At 41.4% G+C, this 26646-nt stretch overlaps 3 protein-coding genes across 3 annotated transcripts in view; 1 reads left to right on the top strand and 2 right to left on the bottom strand.

The window, feature by feature from the left end:
* The window catches only part of kcnb1 (potassium voltage-gated channel, Shab-related subfamily, member 1), a 43376-nt gene extending 33814 nt beyond the window's left edge, over positions 1-9562 (bottom strand). Inside the window, exons 1-2 of the mRNA XM_054783679.1 lie at positions 9254-9562; positions 5860-6514 (exon numbers count right to left, since the gene is read on the bottom strand). Of these exons, the coding sequence (XP_054639654.1) occupies positions 5860-6435 (576 nt within the window). The 5' untranslated portion in view covers positions 6436-6514; positions 9254-9562. The remainder of the gene's footprint in view (positions 1-5859; positions 6515-9253) is intronic.
* Positions 9563-11677: 2115 nt separating this feature from the next.
* Positions 11678-25764, bottom strand: ptgis (prostaglandin I2 (prostacyclin) synthase). The gene is made up of 10 exons (XM_054784092.1): positions 25510-25764; positions 24323-24446; positions 23334-23509; positions 23126-23266; positions 21544-21656; positions 21295-21476; positions 14951-15107; positions 14670-14851; positions 13056-13207; positions 11678-12031 (listed from the first exon to the last, which is right to left on the bottom strand). Exons 1-10 carry the CDS (start codon positions 25578-25580, stop codon positions 11872-11874), a joined length of 1458 nt encoding a protein of 485 aa, XP_054640067.1. The 5' UTR covers positions 25581-25764; the 3' UTR covers positions 11678-11871.
* The window catches only part of LOC129186141 (SLIT-ROBO Rho GTPase-activating protein 3-like), a 44833-nt gene continuing 43844 nt past the window's right edge, over positions 25658-26646 (top strand). The window contains exon 1 of the mRNA XM_054784084.1: positions 25658-25816. The gene's annotated coding sequence lies outside the window, so the exon portion shown is untranslated. The remainder of the gene's footprint in view (positions 25817-26646) is intronic.

Raw genomic sequence — 26646 nt, forward strand, 5'->3', positions numbered from 1 at the left:
CATTCAATGTTGCTGTTGACTGGAGAGTGCCTCGAGAAAAAGAAACACACGGGCTTATATTATCAGGACGTGAAAGCACGTATGTGGGGGGCTTTCATGCAAGCAGACGCTCTACTCTCAAGAGAAGGGACAATAAATCGGAGAAGCACCGCAGGCGCCACTGGGATACTTCTGGCTGGCCGAGGTCCCTGCGTGACCCTGTCAGTCTCATAGCAGAGACACTGAAAGAAATACGTCAGTCATGTGAGAACTACAGTATTAGTTTAGACTAAACTTGATAAAAGAAAAGAGTACTAGAATAAGAACTTTGCCATCACACCAGCATTGGCAAATGACATCATGAAGAGGCTGCAGAAGGGTGTTTTTGCCGTGCTTGATCAAATGGGGATGTTCCTGTCACCAGGTGCCTTGCCAAAGGATATGTCAGTGGCCTTTCTGCGTTGGTTGTGTGTCAAGCTCCTCTGCTTTGAGCAGGGATTTGATTGATTCAAGGATAGAAGAGACAATGATATTTTCTCTGGAGTACAGCTCTGAATAGTGCTCAACCCACCTCTCCATCTGCCTGCCTGAGTCAACGATCGCATCCCCACTGCATGACTTGAGAGGGGTTGCCTTGGTCTGCGTTGGGATGAGCGCACATTTGATTCCTTTGTACACCCATTTGATGGTTCCTGTCACAGCTGCACTCTGGATAATGTTGCAGAGCTGCTGCCAGAATTTGTTGGCACACTTTCTAGCTGTCTGTTGGACTTTGCTCCTGGCAGCTCTCAGCGCTTGGAGAGATTTCTCATTTGGTGAGCGCTTGTATTCTATAAGGGCAGCACGTTTTGCATCAATGACAGGATTCATCTCACTTGACTTGGCTTCAAACCAGTACCAGTTTTTAGAGGTCTTCCTCCCAAAGGTAGCAAAGGCTGTTTTACGAATGGTCTCCCGGAGTTGGTCCCATTTCTCAGAGGCAAGGTTTGGTGGTTGAGAAAGCATCCTCAAAAGAATTGGCAAAATGTTCAACTTTACCAGGATCCTGCACGTTTGGGATGTTCTTTGTACGATAAAACTTCTTCAGGTTTGGTCTGGTTTTGCTGCAGCCTGCACTGTGGTATGAGCAGATGAGAAGCCCAGTCTTGAGGTTTGTTTGTCTAACAATGACCATGTCAGGCTGGTGCTGGTGCTTCGAGCATAGGTGTCTCCATGACACTCAGTTTTGGGTTTTGTCCGGAAATAGGTGTTGGTAACACAGGGGCCATGGTAGGTAGAGTTGTAACGCACAGGTGCACAGGCACTGACAAGGGTGATGGAGCCATCAGAGATTTGGAGGCAGTGAGTCAGACACTTTTTCATCAGGTTCAACCATACTCGGTAGGGACTGCAAAACCCACTCCAAGTTATCTGCGCTGCTCTGTGCTTTTCCTTGCCAGAAGAAGGTGTGGTCCTTCTCCTTCAATCAAGAGCCGAGTCGAATCAGCTCGTCATCAATGATGGCAGTCTTTCTTGTGTCTCTGATGTGTTGGAAGTTAAGCAAAGAAGAGTCATTGGAGTCATTGTATGAACATTCTAGGATCCATGTTTGAGAACTGGTCTCATGGTGTTTCATTTGGCTCTTTCTGTTCTTGCCTAGCAGGCAGTTTTTGGCGTGACAGCATCTAATTGGCAGGGGGATGCCCAGCTTAATGTGGGCAGTAGCTAGCCCAATGGGATGCAACGATCCCTCCCACCTTCGAAAGCGAAGCGTTTTGGCAACAAAAACTACAGGAGTTGCCCTAACGACACGCCAGCTCCGGAATGACCCCCCAGCCTTTCTCGTAGTCATGTATCCTGCAAGGCAGCAGAGGTTTGGAATCGAGGTGTTCCTTCTCGTTTCTCTTTGGTGAGCTGCCTTCCCAGGCCGAAGAGCCCCACCTGCCCCAGGCAACTGGTTTTAACTGCACTTTTTCAAAAAACCTGCCCATCGTCCACCACCCATAGGTAACAGCCCCATACCAAAACAATGCAATAGGACAACATTCTGTACTGACTAAAAACCAGAACAAGCATATGAACAACTACAAACAGACAACCAAATTATCTGTAAAGTATTAGCCTACATTCCATGTTTTGTTTGTACACGGCTAGATGGACTGTGTTGTGATATCATGTGCTCTGTGCTCCATGTACCGCAATCAATAACATGGTGACTTGCTCCATGGATAGTTGTCCGTCTGGTGCAGCTGGTCTGGGGCCTCTTTTCCAGTTGATTTTGGGTAGGTGAGAAAAACGTTTGTACCGCTGCAGCATTGCTAACAATTTGTTGTTGTGAAGCAAACTCTGGGAGCAATGTCCTCCTTGTCATATAGACAAAGCCTTTCCATCGATGGGAACACGATATGTCACTCTGTGACAAGCTCCACACCAACAAGTCATGCCGGCCCCTCGCCATTACCCCCAACCCCGTCTGCTCCGATGCTTCACGATCTCTTCTTGCCCACTAACCTTCTAAAACCTGTAGCTCATCTTCGGTATATTCAGACTCAAAAAGATAAGGTTCTGCATCCTCATTTGTCCAAAAGTAGTCAGCGGCGGCGGCTCTCACAAAGTCTGCCATGATTAGTAGTAGCAAACAGACACGCACTTTCTATGTTGCTGTTGTTGACGGAAATTGCGTTAGTTCCTAACTACAGCTCTGTGAAATCAATGTCCCCAGGAAAGAAGTTCCAGTAATGTTAAAAATGATCAGAATACGGTAAAATACTGTAAGTATTCCATGTTATCATCAATGTAGCTGTTGCTACATGCTCACAGCATGGATATCAAACCATAAAACCTTGCTGGAGGTTTTTTAGAGGGTTTTATCATCAAAGTAGGTGTGTCCCATGATGTGCTTTATTTGCTCTCTCATACTAACTCGTTTTCTCTCTTTAGAACGCATTAAGTGCAGTTTTCCTTTAAGGTCAAGCCACAGCATCTCAATAGGATTCAGGTCAGGACTTTGACTCCACTCCAAAGTCTTCATTTTGTTTTTCTTCAGCCATTCAGAGGTGGACTTGCTGGTGTGTTTTGGATCATTGTCCTGCTGCAGAACCCAAGTTGGTTTCAGTTTGAGGTCACCAACACATGGCCGGACATTCTCCTTCAGGGTTTTTTGGTAGACAGCAGAATTCATGGTTCCATTTATCACAGCAAGTCTTCCAGATCTTGACAGCAAAACAGCCCCAGACCATCACACTACCACCACCATATTTTACTGTTGGTATGATGTTCTTTTTCTGAAATGTGCCGTTACTTTTACGCCAGATGTAATGGGACACACACCTTCCTAAACTATTTTTGAGTATTTTCCCAAAGAGATCATCAAGATGTTTTCTGGCAAAACAAAATTAAGACAAGTCTTAATGTTCTTTTTGTTCAGCAATGCATTGTTAGTTCTCTCATGTTCATGTTTTTCTCTTTTTAGAATGCACAGAAAAGAGAAAGATATGTGTGTTCATGTTTCACATGAGGATTGTGTTTGATGGGCAAAGTCCCCCAAAAAGCGCAGTCTCCCTTTAAGGCGCCCCTTCAGTACTAGCAGTTCTGCCGGACTTGGAAAGTGAGCCCCACGAGTACATCAGGAGTTGGAGAATTACCTGCTAGGAGTTAGCGTCTTTTCATGCTTTATTTTAATAGTACTTAAAACAGTTTTATGTTTTGCCTTTTCTTCCCTTACTGTACCCATAACGGACCAAACCATGATCTTAAAACCAAGCTAAGCACCGAACCGTGATGATGGCATGTCGTTACACTCTAGCGTGAGCTAATTAGACATTGATTCAGCAACCTGGTTCTTTATTTCTGATTATGCCAGCTTGCAGCCTTTCTTTCTCAATGCATCAACTTATCAGCGGGTGGCTTATTGAGCCAAGCAGTGGGTTCACTGACAACAACGTGCACACGCTGACGTTGTCATCCACTGACAATCACCACGCCATAATGGAGCGAGTCACATCCAAGCTCCTTTTTTGGAGACCGGGCACTTTCTTGGCTGTAACTCAATCAACATTGATCTTTTACATCTGTTTGATTCACATGAAGACGGGGGAAGAAAGCTGCCCGCTGACGGGCTCACGTCTCCTCGCAATCGAGAGCCTCATCACCGTGCCTTCTTCAATAAGATTGCGAGTGAAAGCACAACCAGGCAGCATTTGAAATGTTTGATCATAAAATGAGCCAGTAGAAGAGTGTTATCATAGACTGTAAGGTTAAAGTATTAGGACAAACATCTACAGAAAGAGGAAAAGGCTCACAATCTCTGTTGTCGTTCATCTCAAAGGTGTTCGATGAGCTTCTTCCACTCGTCTCATCCAAGCATGCCTTGTTTTGTGCACTGGGAACAGTAAAGGGCCTTCTCCGAACTGGAAGTGTTTTTATTCCATAGCAGAGGTGTCACGAGATTGGGTCCTCGAGAACGAGGAGAGGTGGGATTTTAACGTAATTTTAAGAAAAGTGTAATGAAAAAACATGACTGGATAAATGAACTTTTTATTTAACCGAGTCACAAAACAACACAGGTGCGCTACAGAGGTCAGGAGAACCGGAGTACAGAGCGAGAGGAACCACCTGGCGTGGCCTGGAAAGGTGGACTGTATTTGGGCACACGCTCCGAGCGGCCGGTGTGACGGCACGGAGGTGTCTGGCAAACCTTTTGCACTTTTCAAACGCCGCGGCGCCGGCTGATGAGGTTTTTTTGTGCTCAATGTTTTTTTTTTCCCCTCATCGCAGAGCATTTGGTGCACCTAGAACGGACGTTACGACAGGCCGTTAACGCCGCAGGTAGGAGGAAAAAGGAGCGCTTGATTTGCTCATCCGCACAGTACGGGTATTCTCGCCTCATTGGAGTGTTTTTTTTTAATTATCCGTTATTGGAGCTATTTTTAGCGTTGTTGGACTTACTGATATGATGTCACAATTTCCACATATTGGCCCCATAATTATCCCCCCCATATTTATTGTGCACCCCTAATAATAATAATAATAATAATAATAATAATAATAATAATAATAATAATAAATAACTAGATTCCTGAGGTCGGAGCGCATAATAATGCAATATTTCTTTTAATATGTCCCATAATTTCCAGTTTATAAGACACACCGGTGTTTAAGCCACACCCACTAAATGTAGCGAGAAAAACAGATTTGTACATATATAAGCCACGCCGGACTGTAAGCAGCACACGTCCACGTCGTCACAACACAAAGCCATTCCCAACACAACATGCTGATATTTTGCCAGGGATAGCGATACTGTAGCGACTGCCTGATGTCAGTATTGATGACGATATTTATGTGACCCTTGGGTGTCCAAAATGCGGCTTGGGGGCCATTTTCAGCCCGCAGATCAATAAAATAACATATAAAATGAAACATGCTTTGTAATATTTATGAAAGATTAGGACCACATTGAAAAGAGAAAAAAATGAAATGATGATTAAGATGATAATAATGATACAGTAATATTAATAATAAATATACCATAATAATTATTGAAATGTATTTAACAGCTTAGCATATGTTGGCCAACACAGGGGTGGTTTTTGAAACCGATATTGTGAATAATATCAAAATGCTAGGGGTGTCGCAAGCCCCTGCGAGATTAAAAAGCGCCAAAATTTGTCCGCTATTGTACTTCTCTTAAAGGTAACGTTCAAATGTCGCCTCGTTCTCGTAGACCCAATCTTGTGTGTCATCTCGTCTTGTGAGCTGAGTGAGTCGTGACAGCCCTGCTAAATGGCTAAAAGAAAGTTTGGACACCCCTGATGTAATCCAAAAAAAGTTGATTCTAATAGAATAAAAAAGTAATAAATTACTTAAATTTGAGGAGCCGATTCCAATAAGAAGGATTACCTTTGCAGCAACAGATGAGCTGGGCTTTTCCAGAAGGTCCCACAGTTTCTTCCGTTTCTCTGCGCAGAACGTGTTGTCAAATTCCTCCCCCTCTCGATCCTTTAAATTATCCGCTTCCCTTTTGAGCTCCTCGTTCATCTGCTCCTTCTTCTGGTGGTATCTGGCCTGGCAGCAGGACTCCAGGTAGATCTCGTCGATGCCCCAGTAGTCCAGCTCTTGGCTGAAGGACAGAGCGCACATCTCCTCCATCATGTGCAGCTTGCCCGTGCGGTAAAAGTTCAGGATGGACGTGAAAGCGCCGGGGTGTCGGTCGAAAAAATACTCATTCTCCTCCAGGTTGTAGTCGTCGCACACCTCCATCAGAGACTCGTGGCTGTTGCAGTCTTGTAACTTGCCCAGCCGCGTCCGAGGGAGCCGGTCCAGGGTTCTCCACAGGACCTCGTGCGGGAGGCCGCCCACGTTGAGGCGGACCCTTCGGAAACATGACTTGCTGCGGACGATGTCCACCGGCTCAGGCGGGAGTGAGGACGTCGACTGGGAGCCGGTTTTGGTGAACTCGGCCAAGGACTTCTCCATGATGCCCTTTCACGCAGGAAGCAGGTGAATGTCCACAGCTATGGAGTCCTCTTGGTCCTGTTTTCTGTCATTATTGTGCCTACAAGAGGCCAGAAGGTGGTTAGTATGTTCATTTGGACTGAAGAGTAGGTTCAAGTATGAAAATAATTCATGACTTGTGGACAATGAGCTGGAAAGTCCCTGTCTTTTGCTTGATGGCGGCCATGTTTTTCCACCAATCTTCATCAAATTTTCAGCCATTCCCCTAAAGGCGTGTAGCAAATTTGGTGGCGATTCGGCTAAACACAATACAGTTACAGTTGGGGTGTGACGAGACACTCAGGTCATGTGATGAGACGAGATTTTAACATTAATTAACTTGTCACTTTTAAGAAAAGTACAATGAAAAAGTCGTTTTATTATGGACATGCAAAGTTTGCAAGTTGCATTCTGATTGAATTTCAAAAACCAAAACGCAACCAGCTGCCGCTGAAATGTCACTATGAAGCGTCTCATGATTCACATCACTTCATACGCCAAGGAAAAAAGGAGCCAAGCTAACTGCACCAGTGGCCACCGGCATGGACAGTGCAGAGGTGCTGAAACACAAGAAGCCCGCTGAAACGTCACTCGCCGGTGACGCGTCACCAATTCACGTCACGTCATGCCGCCAAGGAAATAAAGAGCCAAGTTCCACCACCGGCCTCCGGCACATCACATCATGCTGACAAGGGAAAAAGGAGCCAAGCTTAAGAATTTCAAATCCTCTCCTGAATGTGGCGCGAATTTTGAAACTTTTTTATTCCGGGTTTAGAAAAAAGAAGCTCAACTCAACCTACCAGTCTAGTAGGAACAGAACTTGCTCGTATTTATGATGGTGAGAAAACGCATCATCTACACCAGTGATTCTCAACTAGTGGGTTGTTTTCAGTGGGTCGCTTGGTCTTTGCCCAAAAAAAAAAAAAAGAGGTCGGTGAACGCACCTAGTGTCTGTGCTATTCGTTTGCTATGCCACCACGGGGTGTGGGCCATGTTTCTGGCCGCCTTTGGAGAGCCTGAGCGGAAGAGGAAGGACATCGAGCGCGGACTTAAGGCGACGTCCATGTGACACACAATTGCAGATATCTGCTATTTTGCTGTAGAAGTTGTTGCATCTTACGATGTGTTGCGTGAGCGAATCCTGCCCTCAATGAAGACTACCAGGTACAGTATAACGGGTTGGGAGGCGTTTAATCCCCTATTCTATCTAGTGACCCAGGCAGAGGGGTGTTCTACAGAAGAAATGGTCCTCCTGTTATTATTAGCTATTATTCTACTTACCTACTCAACTGCAATATAATGCTTGCAGTACCTTGAGTTTGTTTTTTTTTACATAAATTCAATTTGTTAAATAATATATTTTAGAAGTTTGCATTGAAAAATCTCAGCAATTTGGGTCTCCACTTGTCAGTTGTAAGTTTACTCTCCCCTCAAAATAACTCGCTTTTGTTAAGACACATTATTTGCAGCACTATTCTTCCTACCTTAAAGGAAAAGTGCACTTTTTTAAAAATGTATCCATCATCCACAATCCTTACAGTATGTGAGACATGAACACACGTCTGGCTCTTTTCTGTGTGTTACAGAAATAAAAACAGATAAAAAGAGACAGCTAAGAAAGCACGTATTGGGATGCATCTATTCCGCCTCTAAAGCCTTCCGAAAAACCTCCAGCTAGCGACTAGCTTCACCACACACTCGCTCACAACGCCTCAGGCCACTAGCGAAAGGTAACGCTACATATTGGAGCTGCCGCCACTGCTGCTGTGTTTTTGTTTTTGAGTTAGGAAAAGTTAACACTAGGTGTAGCGTTCCTTTCTATGTTGCTATGTGAAATCAATGCACCCAGGAAGGAAGTTCCGCTAATGCTTAAAAATGAGCAAAATACTGTAAGTATTCCATGTTATCATGAATGTAGCTGTTACTACATGCTCACAGCATGGATATAAAACCATAAAACCTTGTTGGAGCTTTTTGGAGCCTTTCTAGGCGGAATAGGTGTGTCCCATTACGTGCATTAATGACCTGCTGTTTTTATATCTTTAGAACACACAGAAGAGTGTTCACGTCTCACATAAGGATTGTGGATGATGGGCACTTTTTTTAAGTGCAGTTTTCCTTTAAAATCCTAGAATCGAAGAGGATAAATCAGCTTGATCTCCTGCGTGTCAGTGGAGACACGTTTTTTTTGTGTGTTCCTGCTATTTCCTCTTTAGTTGTTGTGTGTGAGGCACTGTGTGTGTCATTGGAGTGGATCTTTGTCACGCAGCGTGGGTGGGGACGCACGGAGCTGTCCAGTGCTGAAACTCAATCAAACCGTGAATACACACACGTACACACACTTTGTAATGCATCCAGTGCGCTGTTTTTGACATTTTAAAGGGATTTTTGTGTGTTTTTAGTCCTTCGGGTTGACAAATGAGATCATCCGTCACTGTCACACAAACTTTCACACACAATCAGGCCTGTGAGAGCCTCCTTCTCTAACATACATCAACACTGTAACACTCACAATGAGGCTTTCACGAAGTGAAATGCGCACATTATGTGGAAGAGATTTTTTTTTACAAAAAAGAAGCGTTCTCCCTCCTAGTGACGGCCAGAACAACAATTATACGACGCGCACAAGCAGGGAATAAAGCAGATCTTCAAGACAATACCAACTCTGTGATGTTTAATGCTGTAAAATGGTTGCAAATGCGTGTTTTGCTCCACATTGGCGCCGCAGAAGCCGAGCGTAGATGTACACAAGCTAGAGAATGTGATGATACAAGCTTATATAAGACAAATCGTTCATTACCGTGGTGACTTGGTTGATCTCCGGCTGAGAAGGAGGTAAATCCAAATCATAAAAGAAGACGCCGTCACTGGTCTACTAGAGCCGGGCTCTGATGCCATCCATACCCGCCCTCCTCCGACATGTCACACATATCTACAGCGACCACCACATGCGTCACTTGGCCGCATTTATCGCTCCGCACCTCGGCCCGTGGGGATCAACAAGTACCGACAGATTGTCATCTGGAACCGGACCGGTGCTGCCCAGTCCACCGCAGCTGGAAGAGGAGGAGGAGGAGATGGAGGTCTTCCACAGTGGGATCCAGGCGGCGCGCCGGTCTCCTCCAGCACATCACAGTTAACTCTTTCTGAGCCTCATCCAGCTGACACCTGAACGCACCACAGGTCTGCGATCGTCAACACAACAAAATATGATGTAAACGTTCAAATACTTGACGAACGCTTGTTGAAGCAAACATGTATTTATGTCCTGCCAAGAGTATGCATGTTTTGCTTTAAGAATGATAGAAAATCCTGCTATTAGTATTTATTTGTCATTATTTTTTTACTTTATTCCTGCTGGCTGATGATTGTTGTTGGTATTTTGTTTTAGTTTATAAATATATATTTGTTTACTGTTTTTATAATTGTGATGTAATGTTATTTCCACATGGACGTTGGATGTCCTGATGGCCTCATCAAGCTGTGAACTTTTGTGTGAGATCAACGTGAGATCGACGGGCAGATCGGCGCAGCGTCTGCAGTAATGCGGTCGCTGTAGACCGCATTACTGACCCGGTCTGTAGACCAGACCGTCGTGGTGAAGAAGGAGCTGAACCAGAAGACAAAGCTCTTGATTTACCGGTCGATCTACGGTCATGGAGAAAATGATGAGACCAACCTTGTTTCTTCAGTTTCTTGTTCATTTTAATGCCTGATACAACTAAAGGTACTTTTGTTTGGACAAATAGAACAATGACAACAAAAATAGCTAATAAGAGTTACGTTTTTTGGCAGTGCAATGCTATAGCTATTCATGTCAGAACGTAAGTGATTTTGGTTATTATCAAGAAAACCAAGGAAGTTGCTACATATCAGCTCTTACATTAAACTCTTATGAGCTATATTTGTTATCATCGTTATATTTGTCCAAACAAATGCACCTTTAGTTGTAGCAGGCATTAAAATGGATCAATAAACTGAAGAAACGAGGCTAGTTTAATCATTTTTTCCATGACTGTACGTTCCTACCCTCACAAACTTTGAGTATTGGCAGAAAGAGCAAGATTGCGGAAATAAGCGCCTGAAATGAACTGGAGCCGTGGAACTGTAAGAGGTGGCCAGAGACCAGGAAGTCTGGGCTACCCTACTGAGACACTGCACCTGTGATCCGGACCCGGATAAGCAGAAGAAAATGGATGGATGGATGGATGAATATGAAAAATAAAATGATCCATTCATCTATCTTTTTTCTTCCACTTACCCAGATCCGGGTCGCAAGGAGGGAAGCCGAGGACTAGTGAGCGTCACAGGCACTATCCAGGAGGTAACAACAGGCCTCCAAAAATAAATCAAGAAGATGGCCCCCAGGGATGACCTGCTAAGTGAATGCCTCAGGCAACAGAAGCCTTTTTAGGAGGAGTCCAGATGGGCTGTCATGGAAAGACAAAACCCGGCATGGCATGTACCACCCGCAAATTGAAGAAGAATTGGCTGGCGTTGTGAAAACGTAACAGTGGCTGGAAAAGGCTGGACTGGAAGGGAGCACGGAGGCAAGAACAGGCTCTCAACGCAAGATCAACAGAGGTCTAGAGTTCTACCACATCAGGCAGGACCATTGGTGCAGTCTGTGCAGAGAAGCCCCAGAGACGGTGCAGCACATCACAGCAGGGTGTAAGATGCTGGCAGGGAAGGGCATAAATGGAGCAGCATAACCAGGTAGCAGGAACAGTGTACTGGAACATCTGTACCAAACACAGTCAAGATGGCAGACACCACTGAAGGTGGTTAAGACCAACCAGGCTAACATCTTATAGGACTCCTCTTTCAAACCACATCCTGCCTATCCAGAATTTGTACATCGATGTCCTCAAAGCAATGTCCCTTCTTTTTGAGATGCAAATAAACTGCTGGCTTCGGGCCTGAAGAAACTGCTCTCCTATGTTGTTGGTGCAAGGGTTGCTTGGTCTCTACAATGTAGAGGCCATTGCATAAACAGCATTGCTGAGTTTGCTTCTCAGGATTTAGATTTTGGGGTGAACCAGCTTTGGTTTGAGGGAGTTGGTGGGTTTGACATGCGGGAGGGGAGTGAAGGAAGTGCGTGGCGGCCTTCTGGATCCTGCCATAACTCTTCAGTGGTGGCGCCTCTTATTTATAGACAGTGGAGGTGTACCTGATGAAGTGTCCTGTGAGAATACATTTCCAATACACACACAATTGTTTTGTTTTCCTCATTTATTTTTAATAATGTCGTAGTTCTTGAATTTGGCAAGCACGTCTTGAAATGAAACCACATGACATTGAAACAGAACATTTGCATACATGAATAATAATGAATAAATAAATGTACACGATATATACACACTGTATATACTAGCATACCCTGTATGTATGTATATAAATTACATATCTATTGGTGAATTAAATACTTGTAATTGTCCTCTTCAGTTTGTAACGGACCAGTAGATCCCCCTCCGGCTGGAGCATCCCGAAACCGTAGCGGCTGGAATCGACCGGAGGCATTTGCGCTTTCGGGTCGCACACTTGCAGGTCCACATGAGCGAGCATCAGGAGCACAAATCTGCACGGAAACGAGGGTAAGAGTCAAATGTTGCTTCATGAAAATCAGGGCAGTCGCAAGATCTCGTGAGATTAAAACGAGACAAGATTTCTCGTTCGGAAAAAAAATGTCTCGTGGGCACGAGGCCCGGGACAATAATAACTCGTTAAATCACACAATAAATGAAAATGAACTGGATACTTTTGCCGGCCTCGATATATTGCCATGTGCACGCGGGTCTGTTTTCCTCGTCTCCCGCCTCCAAACAGGCAGGGAGAGAGTTCACTCTGTGCATTGCTTTCAGCAGTTTGGCACGTTTCTTCCATAGATCAACAGCATGAACGGAGTGAGCCCTTTTCTCAGTCATGCAATCTCTTTTTCGCGGTGGGTAGAGGCGGGGCCGCTAGCATACGCACAGTGCAGAAGAGTGTAAATGAAATTAGTAGATTGCAATATTGTCATATATTTTTTCACTGTATTGTCTCATCTCGTGAACTGAGTGTCTCCTGACGCCCCTCATGAAAATCGATGACATGTTAGGACGTAACATCAATACGTCTGCTGCATGGAATGATATTTAACCGCTCTATTACGGAACATAAGCCTTTACTGGATCATAGTCGGCATGGATTCAGCTCATCATTAGAGCTCATTAGACTCTCGTTACTTGTGTGTTGGATGCATTCAGTTGCATCTCTGTTTGTTGTTTTCCTCTTTTCCAGTCTTTTCCACCTCCCATGGTGAGTTTTATGTTATGTTTATGTCCTAGCGGTGCCTCTTAAGCTTCTTTGTTATTGTGTGTCGCGTCACATTGTGTGAGTTGACCTTTTTCGTTCATTTCAGGCTTTATTGAAAGCAACCTGCCGCCGTGTCTCCACATCCGCTTAATCGAATCGTACCAGACCGTGACAACAGTCAGCCTACACCGTGGCTTCAATCCGTTCAGAACTAGGCTGAAACTGGAGCCAGTGCAGCTTTGATGCTGAATACATCATTTTAAAAACACATGATGTGACATGAGAGATACGGATCTTAAGACACTGACTTTTTAATCGCTGTGACGGCAAAGTCTTTCCCCACGCACGCGTTGCTGCCTGCGCCCCAAGGCATGGTGACGTACTTCAACCTTCTCCCGTCCTTGTAGAAATGATCCTTGGCTGTCATATCTTCGTTTAGGAAGCGGTCATACTTGAACATCTGTCACAAAGAAGACAAAAAAAGATGTCTCTCCCAGCGCTATGTGCATCATACGTGGTAACCTACAGTAATTGGTGTCCAAAATGGACCTTGCATGCATGCGTCACTGTGAGTCGGGAGAACAATGAGCCACTCAGTGAATAGATGTCATCTGAATAATGAGAACATACTCATCACCACGAAGTACAATGATGTTGCATTGATATACCCGATTATTATTATTATTATCATCGTTATTACTCAAAGTATTAGTTGTACTGGCAGTGTTTAGTTTCAGCATAATTTTCCAATTAAGCGAACTTTTCAGTTCATATCAGTATACTATTATTGTCATAATATATTTGTAAAAAAATCTATACAGTATATCATTCATATTTCCCTTTATTTCTATGAGCTTTGTTTACTTTTTTATTGTCTTTATTTACAATTATATATAAAATGTTGATTTTATTATATTACTTGACACATTAAAAATGTCATCATTAGAAAAAATTACAATCATTAGAATGTTTATCATTTTCAGTAGTATAATACTGTATTGACACAGTATAATAATAATAATTATTATTATTATTTAGTGTTAGTGTAAATGATTATATATATATGATTATATATATTTTTCTATGTGTTATTTTTTTGGATTTATAATGACGATGGCATTTTAATTATATTTATTTCCAGGTTTTTACCAAAAAAAAGTCATCATTGTATTTTTTATGATTCCATTTGATTTTTATTACTATTATTCTATTTTTATTTATCATAGAAATGAAATGTGATTATGCTGCATGGGGTCTGAATTGAAGGCCCACTGAAGTTATGAAAATGATTAGTCAATTAGCTGTTGGCACATCATGCTAATAATTAGGGGTGCAAAATAATTATCGTCCTGTCGTAAGCTCACTTGTAAACAAACATTCACTTTAAGAGGAAGAACGTTGTTCCAAATGCTCCAGGATGAGGGGAAAAAAAACATTGAGCACACATATGCGTGTTCGAAATTAATTAAACCAACCAACCAAAAAATCTTAACCACCTTAAACGCCAGTGCTGCAGCGTTTGAAAGTGCAAAAGGTTGCCAGAGACCTCCGCCGCATCACACCGGCTGCTCGGGGTGTGCGCCCGCCCGATTACAGTGCACCTTGCTGGGCCACGGCAGGTGGCTCCCTCCACTCTCTACTCTGGTTCTCCTGATAGCAGTGATGTGGTAGTACTGTAGTAATGTCATGATATTTGATTAGGACAAATCAACAAATCCTAATTTGTTCCAGTCTTTCTTACCTCCAGGTGTGCACAAACTACACTTCAATCTAAATTTAAAAAGTAGATCTAAAAAAGTTGTAAGTTATTAGTATCATATCGATCTTGAGAAGCAGAAAGTTATCAGTATCGGTTTGAAAAAAAAAAGAACGATACGGTGCATCCCTAGTAATAATGTTAATGTACGAGTAAGTAAGTGTACCTGTGGTTCTTGGTGTATCTCTGGGTCCATTTGTGGGCTCAGGAAGGGGAAGAGACACACTTTGTCCCCCCGTCTAAGGTGGTAGTCCTGCCCGTTGGACATGTGCAGGATTTTGTCGTGCACCACCTCTCTGGTGATCATTGCGGCGGCGGTGAGGCGCAGGGTTTCCTTCAGAACGCTGTCTGTGGGACGGATGGAGCGTTAGCTTGACTGCGTGTAACGTCTTTGCTTTTTTTATTGTGAAGGTGCTTTCTCCATCCAGGTGGATGGATGATGCGTACCGAACACGGGGGTGCTGTGCGTCTCCATTATGGAGGGATGCTGGGGGGAGCCGTCCTCCTGGGTAAGACCTCTCATCTCTGATTGAAGCGTCTCCATGGCCTGAGGGTGGGTGAGCAGGAAGCCAAGGAGCCAAAAGGCAGCTGGTCCAATATTACACTGCATAGGAGGGACAAAGACACATGCCATTTAGCACAACTGAGTCATTTCCAATTCATACATACATACATATATACATACATACATACATACATACATACATACATACATACAGTACATACATACATACATACATACAGTACATACATACATACAGTACATATATACTGTACATACATACATACATACATACATACATACATACATACCTACAGTACATACATACAGTACATACATACATACAGTACATACATACATACATACATACATACATACATGCATACATACATGCATACATACATACATACATACATACAGTACATATATACTGTACATACATACATACATACATACAGTACATACATACATACATGCATGCATGCATGCATACCATACATACATACAGTACATACATGCATGCATGCATACATACCATACATACATACATACAGTACATACATACATGCATACATACATACAGTACATACATACATGCATGCATGCATACATACCATACATACACACAGTACATATATACTGTACATACATACACACATACGTACATATATACTGTACATACATACATGCATACATACATACACACATACATACATACATACATACATATATACTGTACATACATACATGCATACATACATACATACATACATACACACATGCTTACATACATACAAAACACAGCAGCATCTGCTAGACACTTCATTAGGTACACATGCACTGTTGTTCTGTGTCTTTAAAGGCAGAATTTCCTGAATTGGACACGGTGTGCCTAATGAAGGGTCTGTGATTGCTTTCTCTGTGAGGACAATCCAGAGAATGATGCTACACGGCTGTAAAGCCTCTCGGGCAGAGACACCTGATCCTGTCAGACAGTAATAGCTCAGGGTTAAGAGAGCTGTTCTTTTCTACTCAGGCACATCTCTGCACTGACAGCCAGGCCAAATGGCCACCGCACTCCCAAGCTACATCACACACTGTCCCTCTGTCCTTAATGACCATGCCAGCAGATACGCTACTGGAATTTTGGGTGGAATATGCACTGCTGAGGAAATTACAATACACGCGTGCACGAAACACTAAGAGCAGACAACAATTAAGTCACTGTGTGCAAATACAACTTCACAGTTTTAGCAAGAGGCAGAATTGGCCGGGCAGAAATCCAATGGAGTTTTTTTTCTTCCCACTCTGCTGTTTTCTTGGACGCTCTACTGCCCCATATAGCAGGGGAAGGACAGGGAGAGTCGGCAGGGATTCAGGGAACGATTAGAATTTGGAGTTTATTTATACCCAATACTTTTACAACAGTATCGCAGTATGAAGTGGTGAAAAGGCGTCTCAAGCCACACACGGAGATACAACTTTCATTTTTATTATTCTGATTACGGATAAACTAGCTCAGCGTTGAGGTGTCTACAGTACATCCATAACAAAAGCTATCTGTTGACTTGTAGCGGCTGATTATGTAGAAAAAAAGTCAATTGTTTGATGGCTTGGCTTCGCGTCCTGAACTCCACTATGGAAATGTGTGTTTTCTACACTTTTGTTTGTTAAACTATTATTTCCTGATCATTTGAAAAATGTGCTCATTGCTGAAACCTTTTTAATATGTTGCCTTGACCTTGGCTGCATAATCATTTTCATGTCATGTGTATGTGTAATGTTTGATAGCAAATGCTAACTGGGCATAAAACAAAACTGTGTGTAGAATGAACGCTACGTACTGTAGCTATTTTGACTGACATATTACCTCCACTCAGGTTATGTACACAACTATTGAGGAATTATGTGTAATTATCTATTGCCATATTGAATTGAATTGTGAATTATTTGTGAACGACATCGACTACTTTCATTACCTGTGAACTTTGAAACTGTGGATGTGAAATACTAATCATTATTAGTATTTTGTATAGTAGTTTCATGTGCATTTTTATGTGCATTGATTTTAAAATGCAATGCCTACTCTGTCTTTCATTTCAAATACATGTTGTGAACAACAGTGCCGTCTTCTGGTGCACTGCCCCACTTTCTGAATGTTTCCCAGACTATTGAGTTTGGACCTAAAATGGGGTCACACAAAGCCTAAATTTAGGTTTGTCCTGGACTAATGTTTCTCAAAGTGGGGTCCTCAGACCTCTGTTGGTCCACCAAGAAACCCCAAGTGGTCCAGGAGGTTATTTTTTTCTGGACTCTTGTCCTACTTTTGGGCCTTATTTTCCATGGACTTTTAGGTCAGCTTCCAAATGGTGTGATGGTGGAGTGGTTGCAGTTATTTCTGGAGGATGTTTGGAAGAGAAGGTGAGTATAGTGGTCCTGCTTCTCACAAAGTTAGGAGAAGCCTTGTCATGTTTTCTGCAATGTGAATTATTAATGATGACGATGAAAACTCGTGTTCCTAAATCATTTATTCCTTTAATAATAAAGGATGCCAGTGATTTTTGAGTGTGTGTGTGTGCATGGTTGCTTGCCCTCAAAAGGGAGAAAGCAAGCAATAAATCATGAGCATTGATTGTATATACACACACACACACACATATATATATACAGTATATAAACACATACAACCTCTGCATCAGGCTGCAGGTGCCACCTTTCCAACACCTTTCCAGCTAATCCCTCTTCTCTCTGCAGGGATGCTCCACTTTCCAGCACACACAAACCAGCCTGAGCGAGGACTGACTGACTCACTCATGGATGGTCTTTTCTTAATCTGCGGAGCATCCGAGAGCTCCCGCATCAGGTGACCCACTGTGGAGGCTTTCCTCACGTTGCGCACTGCTGCTGCATGCTGAACAGCATCTTTGTTCCAGCGAGGGGTGGAGATGTTTTGCACTACAGCTGCGTGTATAGATTACCATCGCCCCCTGCTGGTAAGAGACTGCACTAAGGGCTCGAGAAAGTAGAATACTGTAATTAGGGCTGTCCAAAATAGAGCGTTGGCGGTAAGTAATTGATTTCTTTAATTGCGTTATCAATTTTTAGCATAATTAAGGCATAAGCATCATGGCAAGCCACGCCCCTCTGTTATGACGACAGACGGAGGCACAGTGTAGCGTCCCCACAGAGTCAAACAGAGTCTGACGTTCTTTCATAACTTTTTTCTCACCTGAACACATCAGTGCCATTCCAACACAATACAGTATATGTATCTCCAACTCACAAACTCGTCTCTAGTCCCTTCTGGTGATGTGCTGATCGATACTGAAATATCGATACTTTAGTCATTTGTGGCAATGTTTGTCTGAAACATTTGTCTGTTGAAAGGATGACCGATTGTAAACGGAGCCATGTGTGAATTGTAAATAAACTTTTTGTAACTTTTGTTCTTAATAATCATTTAGCCATGTACCCTCTACTCCTGCACTCTTAAAAAAACAGAAACCTTTTTAAATCCTCATTACCTTGAAATATTGAACATGATTAATCAACATTCATTCATATTCGAGGGAATCGACACTCTCTCGCTCATACATTTGACAGGTTTTCACGGTTCGGGAAAAGGAACACCACCGATATAATTGAAATCTTCAAGATTAAACACTCTTAATGTACAACATAATCATCAAACTTGCTTACTTATTCATATAACTCACACAGAGGAATGAACAACGTCATGATCTGTCTCTTTCCTTCTTTCTGCTGCGCTCTGCACAGTGAGGCGTTCAGTTACACTCGTAATTGTGAGTGTTAGACGCTAATTGTTTTTCATTTTTATTCTCGTACCCCCTATGACAGTTGGTGTACACCACTTTGGGAAGCTAGGTGTTAGGTAAATAGATTTTCAGACATGTGTGCTGTCTTTTAGCTTGATTTAAATTTTCAATTCATTAGGAGCTGTTGCTACATACAAATGTATATAATCCTGTCCTGTCTTTTGGCCTTCTTTCAATAAAATACAGTAAAAATGGGCATATTTCAGACATAGCTGCAAATGGTGATTAGTCATGAATAATGATTTTGAAAACCATGATTAAATTTGATTAAAAATTGTAATCATTTGGCAGCCCAAACTATAACACAACCAGGCTTTGTTTCACGGTTGTACCAAAATCTGTGGCCCATTGCATGTCTTTTAGGCTCCTGACTGTCAAGTAGTCCCATTTAAAAGAAAAATAAAAAGGCAATATTTTCCATTGCATGAACAATCCACTTGTGAGGTGTCAAATGTTCCGAACTACATGAGTAGAAGAGTGCTGCACATGTCCGGGCATGTTCTTCTTACATTAACCGCCATCGAGGAACCTGCTTGCCTATTGTTTGTTAAAACAGCGTGTAATTCAATGTTTGGGTGTGGAGTGTTTGGATGTTCTACGATATGATTTATGTTAATATGGAAGAAGAAGAATCTCCTCTCCAAGACTAGCAGCTACATACTTCACCAAAAATACACCGTAGCTTCCATGCTCTCACATACTGTGAATCGTTTTTGGCAACAATAGAAATGGTATGTTTAAAAGTCATTATCTGGATGGAATAGTTCACACTTGTCATGTTTGGGTCAGTTAAACGGAACAACTTGAGCTCAAATGGGACCACGAACCAGTGTTAAAATGATAAATATGTAAAAGAAAATGTGTTGGAAGTAGAGATGCCCACTTTCTCGTCCAGCACTTCATTACGGATATCAACTGATACGGTAATCCCTTGTTTATTGTCTTTAATTTATTTCAGACCTGACCGTGATGAGTGAATTTCCACAAAGTAGGAATTATTGTGGAATATTTTTGTATTTAGAGCATAGAAAACCTGCTTACAACCTTCTAAATACAGTTTTTTATTATTCGAGCCCTCTGACATGAAATAACACCCCTATAGTCACCTTTACACTCCTAGTACCCAATGCAGTAGATACAATAGCAGAAAATAAGACATAAATAAGACTCAAGGTTGTGTGTGTTGCTGTAAATGTGTTCCAGGGGAACTGAGTGGGGGGCGGACAGGAAGTGACGTTTTAGCTTGGCGTGCGTTACGACTGCAACAGTAGCTCAAGTTAGGGATTATTGTGCCTGTTGTGAGATTCAAAACTGCAATAAAAGCCTGTTGTTGCGGCAATCAAGTCTGGTGCTTGTGCATCTCACTGAACATTACAGTAACATTACTGACACCTAGTGACCAGTGTGGAATACTACATGTCATCAACAATGTTGATGATACTTCATTCTGCCATTTTTATGCTTGAAAATGTTTAATTTAGGCAAAAAAGATGTAAAATGTGCTAAAATATGCATCTTATATGCACTAATAATAAGCCGTATTCAAACACAAAACAGCATGATTTGTTAGTTAATATATTTTTGAAAAACCGTGACATTTGACACTCGAAGTGGTGAGAGATTATTGTACTGCAGAAAGACGCCTTACTCCCCCACTCGCATAACCAGTGCTTTACAGTATGTCAGCTTGGACTTGATTCATTTTTAATATATATATATTTACATGTTATTACTATTATTTAATTTTTTTTTATTAAAAATATGTATTTGTATTATATTAAGTAAAAAATAACTATAAAAACAATTTCAACTTTTTTCTCATAATTAGGACTTTATTGCCATAATACTTTGACTTTATTCTTGTAGCATTATAACTTTTTCTTGCAACCAAATTTTTCATAACATACTAATTATTCATTGTTTTGTTTGTTTTTCATATAAAAATATTTTTAAAGAGTTTTTTTCTTCAATATTTTATACATCCTTATGCTACTAAAATTACATTATTTTTCCTCACAATATTATGATGTTATTCTTTTTTCTCCTAATATTTTCACTTCATTCTTGTAAAATTACAGCTCATTTTTCCATTTTTGCTGCTGTTTTTTTTTTTGTTTCATTGTTAAATGATATTTTTAGAATGTTGGGCTGCACTTTGGACACCCCTGATATAGGTGATCGGGAGAATACATGCACGCTTATCGGGACCTACAGAATTGAAAATATGGAGTTTACTCCTCTGGGATGATTTTCTAAGACGGTTATTGATGTTGTTTCACCGTCTCTGCTCAAGTTCTTCCATTGTGAAATCATGCCTTTATGAACTTTGCTTTGTCCACTGGGACCCTAGAAAAAGGGCTTTCCTACAAATTGTTCCCAGAGTTGGGAGCACACAATTGTCCATCATGTCTTGCTAGATGAAGAGTAAAGAGTGTAAATAGCAAAGCACTGACCTGTGTGGTCCACAGCTGCATCAGCAGAGCTCTCCTCCGCATCTCAGCATCCACTCCCTCCTCCCGGAGGAAGCTCTGATAGCTGCCCTGCCAGGAGCTCCACTCGTCCTGCCCGCCGTGCTCGCTCCGAGACAGCAGGTGCCACAGTTGCCGCCGTGACGAGAGCGCCGTCTCGCTCTCCCCTGTCGCACGTTCAGCATTAAATCGTGCAAAATCAAACTGGATCGCACTTTTAGTGAAGCAGCTCACCTCTTTTGAGTGAGCAGCGAGCCATCTTGGCGAGAAGATGGTCAAACTTGCGGAACTCTGTGTAGACGTCATCGATGTCGTCTCCGCTCTCAAACAGTGTGAGGTAGCCAGCTCTGTGCACAGCAACACAACCGGTCAGCATCTCAAGCAGCCAAGAGACTCAACACCCTCTTCATTCAAGTTAACGGTGAGTAGAAAATGTGTTTTATGTGCAGTGGTTAAGCAAGGCGCAAAAGCGCAAAAGCAATAAGCATTTTGCCCATCATCCACAATCCTTATGTGAGACTAAAGACAAAAGTTCCGCTATTAGGTTAGTTATTGGTTCAGGGGGAAAGCACTTTCACACAGAGCCATATAGGTTTGGATTTTTTTTCTCTCTTAATAATAAAAGGTTTCATTTAAAAACTGCATTTTGTGTTCAGCTGTGTTGTCATTGACTAATATTTACATTAGTTTGATGACCTGAAACATTGAAGTGTGAATAACATGCAAAAAAATAAGAAATCAGGACTGGGGCAAACACTTTTGAACACCACTGTACATTTAGCGAGAAAAATCTTCCAAAAGAAACGAAAATTATTTTAGTTTATTTAAAATGATTTATTAATGTAATATAAAATAATATTTAAAAAAAGCATAATTTGAAAATGAATTTGAAAAGGTTTCTAAGGTTCTTTTTGACATGCATTATTTCCAGGCTTTCGCGGGCCACAAAACGATACGGCGGGCCAAATCTGGCCCTCGGGCCTTGAGTTTGACAAACAACTTCTTATTACAATTGTATGGCAGTTTTAAATATTATAAAACATGACGCCAAAAGTTTAATATTCAGTGCGTGGCTTCTTTTTACACCTGTATGGCTTGTTAAATTGTAGAAGTTGTGAAACATGAGCTGTCAAATGTGATTTTCAGTGGTTGTTTTACATCAAAATAACAATTTATTTACAAATATAACACCATGAACTATTTACATTGTTCACATTTGCGTATGCGTGTGCACGTGTTGAAATTTCCCTACAATGCGTAACCTTCTGCACGCTACACTCCTGCACACTATCTCACTTCCTCCTTCCTGTCATGTGTGTTTTTTCTGTCCACATGATCTCTGCCTGGGTCTTATCAAATGCACTTCTGCCACCTTGTGGCCGTTTTCATGGCTTAAATTTGCTCTGAAGTGAAATCCAACAGTGGAGAGTAGCGTCATCACCTCTTTTTGCCTCTCGTGCAAAAAAACGTAAAAGACGTATAAATACGTTGTTGGGATCGGGCGTTCGGGGTTATAGACACGTATAACTATGTTGTTGGTACTGAATGAGTGAATGTTATAAATGTGCCACATAAAGTGAAATATTCCGTGGTTAACTTCTTTTTACACTTGCATGACTGTTTTGAATGTTAAAATGTGACTAAAAATGTTGCCTGTGCAATTCAATAAAGGTTTTATGATGGTTTGAACCTGGAACAGATTATTTCTGTGTCCATTTCTTATCACGACAAACGTATTTATAACACAAACAAGTGTCTTGAAGCAGATTCTGGTGTTGCTGAATTTGTTTGCATGTGCTTTTAGAGGCGTGGTTACCTGAACAGGAGGCTGTAACAAAGGTTGAAGAGTCCCTCTTGCCTCCACTCTGATTGGCTGCACTGATGATGCAAGATCAGCTCCAGAAGGTGAGCGCTCATGGAACGACCCAGCTCGGACAAGCAGACACCTTGAAAGTGTCTACAAGCAAACACAAACAATGGAGTCATGGTGACATTCGTACAACATGTTACAAATCCTGGCTCACCGTTTCATGAAGGTCCTCTGTGCGGTGGACTCCATACTGGGCAGCTGCAGACCAAACACCCTCATCATCAGCTGCTGCCTGTGGCGGCTGAAGTCCAGGTGGACGTTGTCATTCAGTACCGCATCGAAAGAGTTTGGATCCAACAGGACTGTCACGTAATGGCCCGCAACACACACCTGGCAAACAACAGCGCATTATTTTGCATGGTTATTAGAGGAAAGAAGAATGAATGAATGAATATTCTCAACTACAGATCAAACATTTGATTTAATCATTTAACTGCTGATGCACTCTTCTTTATTGCCAAACACTATATCAACACAAAAAGATAGATGATAAAAAAACAAAACAAACAGTTAAAAAATAAAAAATAGTGAATATTACATTCCATAAAAAAGGTTAAAATAAAAAAAAAATCATGTCTATAAACAACATAAAATATAATATGTAAATTATAGATGTGCATGATCATTATCAGGCTGATATGAGGGAATTATGACGTCATACTAATGAATCTGATCACATTAAAAATAGCTCCGATAACCGATAATTGAACAAAATGCTCCAATGAGGCGAGATTACCCATACTGTGCAGGTGAGCAAATCAAGTGCGCCTTTTTTCTGTTTGTTGAACTTTTCCATGGTCAGTTATCTGAGGAACTGTGGAACGACTCAGAGTCGGTCACTTTAATGACATCATTTATTTGAAAGACCTTGTTTTACACTGGTATGTTTGTGTAACAGGAACAAAAAAGAATGTTGACATCTACTGCAACTACATCTAAAAATCTATCAAGTATAACAATAGTAATAATATATAACATAAATCTGTCTGTTTTCCCCTTATATTTCCATGATTTCTCATAAATTCCTGTGAATTACTACACGTCTCCACCTTTTTCAAGCCTTTTTAGTCCCCTATGAGGGTTAAAAGTAGCTTCACCTATTGCTGACATTATTATTGGACTGTGATGACACGTCCAACTTACTGTAAAGACATCGCCGTGTTTCGCTTTCATTTTGGACAAAAACGTTGCTGCGTCTTCACAGAACGCCAACGCGTGGCCCAACCATGGAACGACTCCTTTGTCCAAAGGCGGCTCATTTTTCCTTCTGTGTCATGCAAGGAAAGAAAAAAAATGATATTGTGGTGAGAGAGTTTGTTTTAGTTTCAACAAGCATTTGCAACAGGTCACATGGAGATATTGGAACGTCATTGCTCCTTGTCCTTGTTGGGACTGTGGGGACGTTTGTTCCTGATGGATTTTCAATGACATCTGACACAAGGTGGCTTAGGTGGCTGAGGTTAAAGGTCAGGGGCTATCCACACGGAAGGTTTTTCAGGTCAAAAAGGGCAAAGTATTGTATGGTTTACAAATACAAATTAGTTCATTCATCATTAATTTAAAAAATAAGATAATACATAAATAATCATTTGAAAATATGTATATTAATAATTATTCATATTATATATAACATATTGATGATTAAAATAATATAATATAATATTTAAAATAATTCATATTAATCAATATAATATACCATATATATAATTTATATTAATAAATTACTATAAATAAATAATGAAAATATAATATAAATAATAATAAATGTAAATAATTTAATACATTAATTCAATGTATTATATTCTTTATGCTACTACTTTATAAAATGTACCACACACATTAGGTGAATTTGCAGCGTATCGGATCGGTATCGCCGATACAAGCAGGAATTTTACTCAGTACTGGATCGGAAAGAAAATCAGTGGTGTGCACATATCACGACCGAAAACGCTGACGTCACCGATCCGTCGCCGTCACATGACCAAAAGTGAGCTTTGACAACAAGCCAACATAATATCTAAATATTTGAACTATTGATATTTTATCGACTTATTTTCTAAAATGACTCGCAGAAGTAATTCCACTTCGTCTTTACTCCAGATCAGCCTTGGAAAGTGGTGTGTCATATGGTTCTGTCCGCGTGTGTGTTTACAGCGCCACACGTAGGTGTGCCTTGTGTATTACATAAAATAATTCATATTAATCAATATAATGTAAATAATTGAATACATTAATTCCACGTATTATATTCCAAAAACATATTTCTAGACAGTTCAATAATAAATAATCATAAATAAACAATAAATCCACACTTATGACTGAAGACTTACCTTGTGCGACGGCAGGAGAGGAGAATAAGCACAAGTACAGTTATGAGCAGCGAACACAGCATCCATGGCATGTCTGTGAAGTGATACCCGCTGCTGATTATTTACTCTTCCCATCGCCACAGGTAACTGACTTTTATGTGTTCTGTTCGGCCCCTTCTTGTCACGAGGCGTGGAAAGGTGCGGCCACTGACAGCGACACCTTCTTACACACTTCCTGAACAGGTCCTTCCAATAACAACAGCATACCCTGATACCTTCCAAGTGGTTGCTGCCAGCGTGTGCGTTGCACAGCAGTGACATCATCAAGGTGAGCACACTCATGTTAGGACATGCATGTCTCATGAAACGCGTCACTTGTCCTGATTGCCGTCAAATGAGTATTTGTAGGCATCAGCGTGACTATTACAATTATTAAGACGTGATGACACACTACTGAAACTTCAGGAAATCTTCATTGTATCCATGCAAACTTGTTTTGTTTATTTCCATGTGATACTGTGCGTAAGCTCCACAGGTATGTGTAGCAGTAGGTTTGTACCAATAGAGTACATTGGGGGGTGAAAAAAGGATGCTACTACTGTACTTTGAAGAGACCAGGTTGCTTTGTGTGCGCCTTACCAGCAAAGGGCAGTAATGCACTTTGAGATTGAAGGCCTGGGAAGAGTCAACACGTAATAATCCTTGTATTTATTTATTTGTGCAGTAGGTTGAGTTAATTGTTTGGCATAAACTCACTCGGTCAACCTCACTAAGGCTCTGGCATACAAAAAATATATATTTTAAAAAAGTGAACAGTGAATCACAATGTTTGTCACAGTTCCTCAATGTTGAAAGAGGCAACCTGCTGTTTTTAAGGACATACTGCAAAAAAAAAAAGATTTTACAAAGATTCAAAGATTCTCAATGTGGCAGCAGCCCTCTATAGAACAAAACCATGTGGCAGTTTTTAAAGGCCTACTGCAGAGATGCTAGTCCAAGATCCTCTATCTGACAGAAGCAACCTGCTGTTTTTAAGGATCTACTGCAGAAACGCTAGTCAAAGACTGTTTATATATATGACAGGAGGGCTCTGCTATTTTTAAGGAGCTACTGTAAAAATGTCACTGGCAGATCTTCTACATGACAGGAGCACTGTGC

Source organism: Dunckerocampus dactyliophorus, chromosome 8, assembly GCF_027744805.1.
Source record: "Dunckerocampus dactyliophorus isolate RoL2022-P2 chromosome 8, RoL_Ddac_1.1, whole genome shotgun sequence".
Classification (NCBI taxonomy): Eukaryota; Metazoa; Chordata; class Actinopteri; order Syngnathiformes; family Syngnathidae; genus Dunckerocampus; species Dunckerocampus dactyliophorus.